The 12184-nt window shown below is 45.0% G+C and overlaps 1 protein-coding gene across 1 annotated transcript in view; it reads left to right on the top strand.

The window, feature by feature from the left end:
• CCDC187 (coiled-coil domain containing 187) overlaps window positions 1-12184 on the top strand; it is a 23186-nt gene that overhangs the window by 10398 nt on the left and 604 nt on the right. The window contains exons 10-16 of the mRNA XM_017745399.1: window positions 3875-4050; window positions 9595-9692; window positions 10076-10186; window positions 10485-10588; window positions 11113-11243; window positions 11738-11859; window positions 11983-12177. Of these exons, the coding sequence (XP_017600888.1) occupies window positions 3875-4050; window positions 9595-9692; window positions 10076-10186; window positions 10485-10588; window positions 11113-11243; window positions 11738-11859; window positions 11983-12177 (937 nt within the window). The remainder of the gene's footprint in view (window positions 1-3874; window positions 4051-9594; window positions 9693-10075; window positions 10187-10484; window positions 10589-11112; window positions 11244-11737; window positions 11860-11982; window positions 12178-12184) is intronic.

Here is a 12184-nt window from a genome sequence, read left to right as displayed (position 1 = left end):
CGGTAGCCGCGGGCACGGAGCGAGCGCCCGGGTAAAGCTGCCCCGGCCTCCTTCGGGCGGGGAATAATTACAAGATTAATTTCGTGTGATTGCTTTCACTCGCTTTGCTGCCACTAAAAGTGGGTGAAGGATTCCCGTCACTGCAGCTCTGTGGGTTGTGTGCGTGCCGAGCAACACCTGCTCACACACAGCACCTTTCCTTGGACAGCACACGTGTGATATTGTGGAAAATTGGTTTGGGAACAGGAAACTTGTAGAAACAAGGATTACGTTAATGTAGGTTGTTGTCAGCCTACGTTAATTAAATATTTAATGGAGAGAGCAGTCGAGAGAAACCCCTTTGAATTTGGCCTGACTTAGAGAGCAAACTGCCCCAGGTGGGTCTTCTCTGGTGACAGGGGGACCATGAAGGGACAAACATTAACTGCAGGTCAGAGTGTGTCTGTGCCCAGCCACAGAGAAGGACAAAGCCAGAGTCCCCACAGAGGCCACACGACTTTGCAGAGACGTCTTCCCCAAGAGAATAAATCCCCTGAGCCCTGGAAGATTAAATGTGACCTGGACAGGCATTACCAAAGAAAGGACCTATGTGCAGCAAACTGGCCTGCACGTCCCCGGTGTCCCGCTCAGAGACAAGGATGAGGAGTTGGTGCTGTGGGGTCCTGCCCAGGCAGGAACAGTCTGGCTCTGCTCCATGGGCACTCTGATGGTGCTTGGGAATGAGCTGGCTGTGCCAAACTACCTGCAGCTAAACTTCTCTAATGGGAAAAGGAGTGTTTTTTCTCTTTTTAACTGAAGGTGGGATATTAGGCCCAGCATTCTTTTCAAGAAGATTGTTTACAGCTTTACAGCGCAAAGCAAACATGAGGAAAATGAAAATTGGAAAGGTAAGTCCAGACAGATGAGCTTACCAAAGTTATGAGGAGTAATTACTGGAATTACTGAGAGTTAAACCCCTGTTCTTTGTGCACAACCACCACACTCACAAAGGCTGGGCTGATTTCTGCTCCGAGAGATCAGTTGCAAGGATTATGGAGCTGTTCTGTCACAGAAAATGGCAAATGTATAAAACATGAGCGCTGGGCACTGAGAGTGTGCAGTAGAGAGAGTCAGAGCTGTGTCTGCACTGAACCTTGGGGAGCACAGCCCAGCAGCCGTGGGGTCCATCACTCTTGTCCTGACACAACCCAAATTCACAGGAATGGATGGTAGGTGCAGGACCCCCTGGGCCCAACAGGAACAGCCCCCCCCAGCTGTAAGGGACAAGCACCAAACCAAGGAGAAATAAGACAGATTGCACTGATCTGCTGAACAATGCAATTACTGAGAAAGCAAAGCAGCCGGAGTCAAAAAGTCCTCAGAGCATCACTGAAAAAACACCAATAAAACCTCTCAAACAATAAATCACAACCCTCTTGCAAGTGTTGCTTCAAAAGATGAGGAGAGCTACTTGCAGATAAAATATCGCTGTATTTAGAGATTAGAAGTGGAAAGTGTGGCTGTATTGTGAGTGACTCCAAACTCATCTCCTGGTGGGCTGAGGGCTCCCTGTGATGCAGCAGCAGTGACAGTGAGGGGACAACATAAAGGAAAGACCACCCCATGCCTAACCCTTCCTTAGCTACTGGTAAAGGAGATAATTAATACAAAGGCTCAGAGTAAAAGCCTGTCTTTTGTCCTCAGCTTTTATTTGCATATAATCTAGAGTCTAATTTTGCACCTCTGCTGAAGCTTGGACACTCCTGAAGTTGATCTGGTATCAACTGATTCACTACAGATCAGATCAGACAGAAAGCCACCTGACAAAGGAGCACCAGGGTGCTCTAAGGAGGTGACTGACGAACTTTGCAGGGCCAGAATTTCTCCTGCTCCAGAACATTTGCACTGTGAGTGCATGCATTCTCTGTGGGGAGTGTTAGCAAGCAGTGAAGGGAGCCTGTCTCTTGACTTGCGCACAAAACTTCACAGGCTGTGCTAACAGGAGGGGTCAGTGCTGTGTTCTCGGTCTTGTAAACCTGTTTCTGTAGAGCTCTCATTGATGTAGCTGGAGCTGGGTTAGAAAATGTGATGGTAAAAGCAGCTGAGTTGGGTCTGTGCTCTGACTTCCACTGCTAAGGAGTTAGGAGTCCACATTTGACTACAACAGACCAAGAGTTGTCTCTCTCAAGACCTGATCTGAACAAAGCCACCTGTTAAAACTGACTGTGTGCCGCCCTCATTCACAAATACAAAGCACCCAGCGCTCCAAACCCAGTGCTCTTGAGCATGACCTTCTCCACAGTCAGTTTCAACAGCACAGTTTGCTGTTTACATGTTTAATTATAGCCCTGAAAACAGCGGCTCATGTTCATGCACGAAATCCCGCAGGTGCCTGTTTCCATAAGAAATGTTCCCATTTCATGCCTGGCTGCTCTGCCATCCGCAGGGGCGGCTGGCGGAGATTTGTTGCTGATGCAAATCACTCACTGATGGGAATTCTCCAAACCGCCAGAAAATGTGCGGGCAATTCCATCTTATTTTGTTTCAGTTACCTTTATAAGTGGCTACATTCTCAAGAGTCAAAAAAATCATACCATTTTTGCTGTAAGTTCAGATTTGAAAGTGCTCTGGGTGGCCTGAAGGGCAGAGGGTGATGGCTGGAGAGTCACCTGTTGGATCACAGCTCTGCCTCCTCCTGTGGACCCAGCAACACCTTCTCTTTTGTGCAAACCCAAAGAGCCTCATCTGGCAGTTGTGGTGGTTTATGCAGAGCTGGTTGTGTCTGGAGGGCAGGCGTTGCTGTGTAAACCCAGTATTTTCTGTAGAATCTGCATTGATTTCCACCAATGCCCTTGCCAGGACACAGACCCAAAGAGAAGTAGGCATTTCCCAAGAGCCAGAGAAAACAATGCCTAAACAACCATCACAACACAAATGCAGAGACAAAACTCAGCACATTTAATCAATGAATATTACAACTGCTTTTTAAGAAATCCCTGTTTCCTCTGTTCTTTCTCTCTCATCCACCTTTGCTCCCACTTTCTGAAGACTACATCCAAGACGCGTTAGTGGAAGCTGTACTAATCGTTTTAGCAGTTTCTGGGTCATGAAAAACAAAGAAAAGCTTATTAATGAGAAAAATGAAATAAGATTTCCCTAAGCTGATTGCCGATAAAAAAAAAAAATTCCACATTCATTTTTCTGTATAAAAAAGAAAACATCTGTCACCATTTCAGTGTCTCAGTGCTCCCGCATGTGGTTCAGCTGATGCTTGATCAATAAATGCCCATTTTCACACCTTCTTTCTTAATCTTTTTAGTTAAGCTCAGATAGTTACAGACCAAAACAAAGTAAAATCAATTAGCTGAGGTCTTCGTCTGCGGGACTTGGTGCTGACATTGTTTTGAAATATTAAAACATATTTATCACTCCCAGATTTTAGCTGGGCCAGAGTCATGCTCAGCACAAGTCCCAGAAACACTGGAACAGAGCTCAGTACTTTGTGTTTCTAAACAGATTTCTTTGCCAAGGTTCAGAGCTGGATTGTGCAACCAAGTCCCAACAATGGCACAGATTGTACAATGCAGCCCTCATAAATTAAGCTTCCACACTGCAAGGTTGTTGTTTCTGTTTGCCACCAGCTTGAAAAATACCCAGCTCTTTCAGAGCAGTAATTAGAGTAGGTAACAATGATTGCTGTTAGCTTTCCTGACAGCATCAAGGTACAAGACAGGAGATTTTGTACGTTGGCAGGTATGACTTCTCAGGGAGCCTTTTGTTTCCATTTAACAAAACGTAACAGTTCTGTTCAAATGAAAGAACTTTTGTTTTTTAGTTCAAAAGATTGCTTTATACACATCTCAAAAACTTAGCAATTGTTGTTACCTTGACACAGCCTGCAGGGAGAACTCACAGCACGGAGGGATCACTATGGATGTGAGACTACTTTGAAAGTTCAGAACCAAGAGGAAATGGCCAACCAGCCTCGTGGAGAGAACCTGAGGATCTGGGACAGCCTGAGCTTCCAGCCCTCTGCCACTCTGAGCACTGACGGCTTTGAGCAGGACTTGGGTAAGGTGGCATCTCCCAGAGGGACACTCAGTGCCCTCCCAAGGTACTTCTTGTGCTGTGGCAATAGAATGAACAGTCCCTCAGTGCAACAGAATTCTTGCTAATGGCTCTGGCTAGGGCTGAAAAATCTTCTGGGGTGAGGGGCAATTTCAAATAGATGGTTCTGTTCCAGATTTTGAAGGTGAAAAAAGGGTACATGAAAAATTGTCCTCTCAACATTCATGTACAATCTAAGAGATTATATGAAATTATTACTAAAATTGCGTGAAATGCAATAGAAACTCTTTGCCTTTTCCATGCTGTCCTGTCACAGGTGTGAATTCAGCTCACAGTGACAGCTACAGATGGAACAAACCCCATTTAGCTCAGAGACATTTCCAGCACCTCCCAGCATCATCTGAAGGTCTGGGAGCCTTACAATCAACTCTTCATAATTATCCCATCTGAGCAGTGTGGGATATTGTCCTCCTTGGACAGCAAGAGACATCAAGACACAGGACGTGGGCAGGATGCAGGGGGAGCGGAGGGATGTGCTGCAGGGTGCTCAGGGCTGGCCAGGGTGCAGGACATCGCCACTTCTGCCCGGAGCAAAGGTTTGCACGGAAACAAGGGGAAGTTTGTGGCCGAAAGGGTTAAAAGCCGACCAGTAGCGTGCGACCGCTCTGTCTGAAGAGATCTCTGCCTGCTCCCACCAAACAGGAGCAGATGGTGCATTGTTTTAAGGGCTTTTCCCAGACAAAAGAACAAGATCAGATAACCTTTCCTCAAAGAGGGTACTTACAAAAAGCCTTTGCTCTTATTAAGGATTCTTCATTGTTTTCCTCACAATATTTTATACATAATATTGGATTTTGGGGTGGTGGAGAAGCCAGCATTGTTCACTGTGCTTCTCCCTACCCCCAGGGACCTCAGACGATTGGGCATCTCAGACGATTGGGCAGCAAGGCTGTTGTCTGAAGTGTTTTTCCCTAAGCGAAAGACAACCTATTTATTTACTATTAATAACTAAGGGCCCCAATTCTGCAAGACCCATCCATCCACTATTCACCACAGAAACAACAGGAGCTGCTACCTCGTGTCTCTGCCAGGAGAAACCTTCCCCTTCCCTGAGTATTTGCAGGAGCTGGGAAGTATTTGCTGGATTGGGAAGCAGCACTCCCACCACGGCCCTGCTGCTGCACAGGTGGCACAGAAGTGTCGTGGTGGACACAATGTGGGTTTGAAATATGGGTCACAAGTGGGTCTGTCACCACCCTGAGCAGGGACGGGGCATTCAGGCTCGAGGCTGCATTGTCTGCTCGGAGGCATCGCCCAGCAGTTTGGCTCTGTCCTTTCACAGGACACAGAAGTCACCGTGCACACGCAGCATAATGAGGTGTAATTCTACAACTGCTGCCAAATGCACGTATTTACCTTCCAGAGGGACACACGTCACCTGACCACCCACTGCTGTGTCAAAGAAAGATTTTCTGTAGTGGACATACTTGGCAAAATAACAAAATTCATTTTAAACATCTTAAAGCAGACAGAAGAAGATATTCACAAAATATTTGTGTCTGTTTACTGCCTGGGGTAAGACAGTGAACTTGTCCTGAATTGTTGAATTTTCTTTTTACACACAGCCAGTATAAAATCCAGAATTGCAAATCCTATAAGCACGTGCTGTGGTGAACAAAAACTGTCTCCACAGGTAGCACTGGGAACTATTTCACATTGCTTTTATATGAATTTCTCATCAGTTTAGGCACAAAACTTGGTATAACCAATGAGCTGATAAGGAAGAGATTTGTATATTACACCAGTGTGTAAAATCTTTCTGTCATTCCTGCCAAACCACCAGGTCTCTCCCACAGGGAGCTGAGGAGGTGAGCTATACTTTCCTTGCTATTTCAGCTGGTCCTCTGAATACAGCCCACAGTACCCAAATTTCTGTATTTCTATTAAATAAATAGTTTGATTATTTCAAAAAAATACACCACTTTGCCTGTGCCCCTTCCTACAATCTAGGGAATGGTCTTTGAGCCAGACTGGACTGAATGAGCCAGAAGTCTCATTTCATCAGACCAGACTTTTTGTTTCCTTTTTTTTTTTTTTTGTATTTCAGAGATAGCAAAATTTAAGCTCAAATTAATTGTTAAAAAAGTATTTTCTAAATGTTGAAGCTTAAGCATGGTGACTGCTTCAGAGTAATTTGCATTAGGAAAGTGAATTTAATTTTTCCCACTGTTCTTAAAATGCAGAATTTTAACCTGAACTACAAGGGAAATATATTTACATGTATCATCTTTCCCCTAAAGTGCTGATTGACATATTTTCTCCTATCACTAGAGGGAGCTGCCTTCTTGCTTCTGGAAGAGGGAGAAATTATTAAATTAGTGGAATCAGCACAGAAGTGTATCAGCATGGCTTCAGCTAATTGTGGTCTGATGGAGAGCATTGAGCTAAGGCAGTTCTTCGTGTTCCCTCCCAAATCCTAGGCTGTGTTTTGTATTTCCCACAGCTCCAGTGAGCTCCAGTCTCCCTTCCAGCACCTCTGGAATTGTCTGCAATGATGGTGTCATTGACTGAGAGAGTTTAGAATAATTGATGAGGAACAGAAGGAGCATTCCACGGAAATTCAGGATTCTGGTTAGGTCCAGGTTCAGGCCCAGCTCTGTTGCTATCCTGAGCCAAGAGCTGTCCTGCAGCTCCGTGTGAGAAGGGGCAGCAGCAGGGTGAGGCACTGCCACGTGCTGCAACATCTGGCTGGAAGCTGAACTCGGGCCAGCCCTCTACACCAGAGGATTTATATAAACACAAAATATGCAGAGCACAGGAGCAGCACAGGCCACATTAATCCCCTTGTTTGGTAAGCAGCCACTCTTCAGTGGCAAGTGGGATACCAGACGTGTTTAGAGAGGAGAGAAGGACCTGATTCAGCAGCTGTGGAAATACAGATTCTCCGAGGTTCTCCAGAGTGCAGATCAGCCCATGGATTTCCTGGGGGAACAGGCAGAGCCTTCACATTTCAAGTCTCTTGCTTGGGGATCGCTCTTGGCTCACAGGTCTTGCTGAAGAAGGGCCAAACTGCCTGTGCTGCATTTCTCATCTGTGATCAGGAGTTACCAAAGCTCTTTTCTTCCCCCCTTTTACCTGTCATCATTGCAACTCCTTTCCTGCACACTGAGTGCTGAAATCCTGGGTGGGATTTCACCTTACCTGAAGAGCATCCTCAAATAATAAAGCAATTGAGCTAACACAGGAATTTTGGACAGGGGAAGGACTGCCTGAATGGGGGCAAATGGGGAAATTCCTTCTGGATCTGCTGCTCCACTCCACAGCAGCATTTCAGGACAATTTACACCCCATATTCATACACCTCCAGCAATAATGCAGCCAAAGTTGTGCTTACAGCTAAAGTTGCAAGTATGTATTTTTATAATAACTGGGTTGGTCTGCTTGCTGACATGGGCAGAAAGAGAAAAAGCTGTCCTTGAGTAAAGCAGCAGTAAATGCTTCTGCCTTGCTTCAAGTGATTAGAAAAATGAGACTTTTAGCCTGGCTTTTTTAATTATATGTCAGGGAGATTCTACAGGGCTTTGCTGAGATTCTGCAGGTGCAGCGGAAAGTGATTTAATAAATAGCATTTTTTTCACAAGGCTGAGTGTATGCACATTGAAGCTATCTGGGTAGGCAGTAAATGCCATTCATCATCACCTAAAAGGACGTGAAGTTTAGCCAGATGGTATTTTCTTTAATGCACAATGTTGCAACACAAGAAATGCATCTGGAAATAGCCACAATTAGGAAAATTACGTTCAAAAGGAAGGAAAAGAGATCAGAGCAAACTTTTTAATCACTTTGAGGTCAGTAACACTGGTTGGGCTTTGGGCAGAACAACAGCATTGTTCAGTTTGAGGCACAGCTTGAAAATATTTGTTAGGTTTTAAATTATATCCTAATACATGATCATATTTCTCACTGGCCCAGATATTAGTATTAAAAGCTACTCAGACAACTTAGCTTGTAACTCTTTTTTATAGAATGACCTTATTTGTTAGTATTGAAGGAGCTTTTGAAAGTGTTATCTGTGGACCCACGGAAGAATTGTTCACTCGTCTTTTTCTTCTATGATATTGCTTAAAACCACTAATAAAACTCCCCTGCACTAAAACCAGCTCTTTCATCCACTCCATTGCACAAAATTGCACAAAATCATCTCTAGTAACTATCAGCATTAAAGAGCCTGATGCAGTCCTCAAAATTAGAAAGATTGGCTAAAATCAAAAAGCTTTTTGTAAGGGTGAACCCATAATTTGGCATGTCTAGATAATTTAGTATGATTTTGCCTTTTCAAACCACCCTTCAAAACCAGGAAATGCCCATTACAAAAATAAAGGGTGAGATTTCCATCCAGTCTCTTGACTCTGAAAAGGAGGGGGTTAAGAGAAGCCTCCTATAGTACCACTGTAGGAGGAAAGTGAAATCTGCAATCAAGCTGTTTACAAAAACTGAGCAGCATTCTAATAGAAAATCTGCACCAGGCTCAAAGATTTAATATTTTATTTCACTCACACCCACATAAACACAAAACCCATCCTGGCATGCAAACAAGCCCACATCTTTGCTCCTTCTGTGTTAAAGACCCTTCAGTCTGCAAAGCAAAAACAAACTCTGCATGTCATGGGCTTATCCTGCACCATGGGGTAATTTGGATTCAGGTGACCTGGATAGAGATTTTATCTCGAGTTTCCAAGCCAAACCTATTTCTATTTATGACACACACTTCAATTCTTTTATGACTCTGGTTGCTGTGACAGTGGCACAGCACAGAATAAACACACAACCTGTTTGCATAAGCTGAGCAATTCATCTGAGAAGCTCAAGCAGCCAAGAACATTTCGCTGGTAAACATAATATCAGCTGCACTGTCACACAGGCAGGGGAGGTACAATGAGGAAGTAGCAGTGAAATAAGTGCACCTGGAACAGGAAGGAAAACATCCCCACTCAAAAATGAAAGCTTTTTTCCAGGGGTTTGTGTCCTCCTGTGACAAAAGAGAAGAACCAGCCTGCATCCCAAAACAGATGGAGGGGACACGCAGGATGCTGCTCGAGTTCCCAAAGAAGTGACTTTTGTCACTTGGGAAACCTTGTCACAAGGTTGGGAAGTTTTTCTTTTGTACCCAGTGGTTCTGATCCTGTTAGTGCAGCAAAGGAGAAGTGGGACCAAGAGTGACAATAACCCACACTCTGAAATTCAGGCTTAGAACAGGAATTGTTCCTCACTCCTTCTCTCTCCTGGCATGGACCCTCAAGTCCTGCCTCTTCCCAATACTTGCAGGACTTTATGCTCACACATTTCCTGACAGGGTGCAGGACTGGCATTTCCCTTCTACACTTATAACAGAAGAAGTAAATGTATGCAGAGAAGTTATTTCAGGAATAAAGGCAGATGTCAGATTAGGGAGGCTTCCAAAAATAGGCCCAGGGAGGATTTGAAAGGAAAATGCCGTTAGGAACAATGTACACATTCCCATTGTGATGGTCCCCTAAACTCCTGCAGGTGAGGGAGACCTTGGCCACCCAGAGCTGGAAGAAAAACACAGGAGCCATCTGGACATTTTGAGGCAAACCTCCCTACTACTGGTTCACAAACTGAAGGTCAGTGGGAAACCTGTGTAAGGAGCAAAGGGAATTCCAGTCCTGCTCTCCCAGGTAAAAAGGTGCTCCCTATCCCCAGATTCGGGTGTGCTTAGGCCATAATCATTTGGCATCAGCTGATCTGAGTCAGGTTTATAACCCCATGGACTATAAAGGTGAGGTGCCATCCCTAGTTTGCTGTTTGGAGACCTCAGTATAGCTCTGGTGGGTAAGGAGATGTTGCTGTACTGCAGCCAAAGCAGCATTTGTGCTTCTTGCCCAGGGCAGCAGGATGTGACAGAAACTGGCTGTGCAGCTCCTGTCCTGCCCTTTGCCCCCCAGCTCTCAGGTGTTGTGTCACCTGGTTAAAGATATCATTTATAATGTGTCATTTCCTAACACAGCTTCATCAGCTCCAGCAGAAACAGCAGCTTATGGTGCTGAGGGAGAAAGCAAAGCAAGAGGTTCAGGAAAGCCACAGGTTTTTGAGGGACCTGCTGCAGCACAATTCAGAGGTAAGTCATGATTTCAGATCCTGTGTCAACACCTCTAGGCCTCAACTCTCATGAGAGCAGTTCTGAATGCGCAGCAATTTGTGAGCTGTTGTTCCACCTTACCTTCATATACCCACACAGTTTTCTCCCTGGGAGTAGTATCCAGCCCATTAATTAATCCAGCTCTTTAGGAACTGTTGGCATAGGAAAAGCATTATCTACAACCAGGTGCTTCCCCAAGAAGATGAGGAAAAAAAGGCTTAAATGTCATGCCTTTCAAATAGATCACTGAGGTGTGTGACAATTTCTGTGTGTGCAGGAGATCAGGAATTTCAGAGGCAGTGATCCTTCTGTGACAAGAGTGTACCACGCAGAGCAGACACAGAGAGGACACTGGTTGGAAGGTGACCTTGCTGCTGCCAGGTACAGGAGGCAGGGTACAGCGAGGCACTCCAAGGGTTGGCCTGTGGTTTGCCTATGTGAATATTTTGAGGCATTAAAATAATTCCAATATAGTCTTTTTACTGTGATTTATGCCCAAACTACAGTATTAACGCTTTTGCAATGTTTTGGGAGATTTTGTATTTTTTAAAAAGTAGGAACCCCTCTGAAACGTGTGTGAAAAGTATCATTTTCTTCATTTTGCTTTACCATCATATCATTGATGTGAATTAGAATATTGTCTGTGCACTTTTTTATGTTAATTTAAAGTGGTATAAAGACATGAGAATTGGTTCCAGGGTCTTATTGATGCAATTACCAGAAAGGCACCTTTGCACAGGTAAAACTTTCAGTATCACATAAAAATGAGCGGCATTCTTGAGGGACTTTGAAAAAGATTTGAAAAAGATTCAGTCTTTGTCACAGAGGACTTGGCTGTGAAAGCTAGGAATTGAAATTGTATCTCTGACTGCAATAAGAAAGCATTTCCTTTTTCTTACCTTCAGTAATCAAGAGATGGGTTCACTGAGACACTCTGCATTGAAGATAGAAAGAGAGCACAGTCCAGTGGATCCTATAATAGTGGGAGAAAGAAAACCTCGAGGAGGAGGTTCATATTGCTCAGTGCTTCAAGGAGGTGAACATGAAGCTTAAGGATTTGGTGATATTGAGAAAATGCCCCATTTAACCTGGTCTGGAACACAATTTTCTAATTAATTTTGAAAATTTTGACCTAAATACTTATGTTTATTGTGCTTATTTAAACCACGGCCATGTTCCTCTGCACTCCTGGCCCTTGTAAGAAAATCATGTTGGGAGCTGAGAGTTATTTACCCTATTGATGGGCCTACTCTTTAATTTTTACCTGTTCATCAAGATTTGACTTATATGGAAGTTTATTGTCCATACCTTGCTCCTGACAGTGAACACCTGTGGAGTGGCTCCTCTGGCTCCTGCTGAGAGCAGTGCACGTGCCCAGCTGACAAGTATTTGCCAAAGGCACCTTGAGTTCAGGAATGGATGTTAACTTGTACTGTGGGAGTCATTTTTTGGGTCTCTTTTTTTCCATTCTGTTTCAAATATTTTATTTTTGGTGATGTTAATTCTTTGCCTTGGGATCCCTGCCAGCAGATCACAGGCAGTCACTGCACAGCCACCACGCCTTGAGTCTGTTGTCACCTCAGGTGAATCTCTCCCACGGGGAGACCTGGGACTCTGGAGAGAGCAGTGGCCAGGCCAGCTCCAACAGCCAGGTAACACCAGCTCTCGAAATAGTCTGAAGGGCGTTTCTTTCTCTGGGTTGGTGGGTTTTTTTGGTTTTAGCCCCTCTATCAAACTGTTCACCCAATGACGCCAGTGCTCTGCTCTGTCCCCAGTGGAGCGCAGCTGTTCCACACTTCGGAGGCTCCAGCACCTTCCATGGTTCCAGCCTGGCTGTGGTGGAGCAGTGCCTGAGGGGAGAGGAGCTGCGGGCTTGGCACCAGGCAGTGCTCCTGCGGCTCCGGAGAAAGGCTCTGCGGGACAGGGCCAGGGCCGAGCTGGCCTGGCTGGGCCACCGGAGACGGGGGGGGGCGCGGG

This window comes from Corvus brachyrhynchos, unplaced genomic scaffold, assembly GCF_000691975.1.
Source record: "Corvus brachyrhynchos isolate BGI_N302 unplaced genomic scaffold, ASM69197v1 scaffold59, whole genome shotgun sequence".
NCBI lineage: Eukaryota > Metazoa > Chordata > Aves > Passeriformes > Corvidae > Corvus > Corvus brachyrhynchos.
This window is presented reverse-complemented; position numbering and strand designations above follow the sequence as displayed.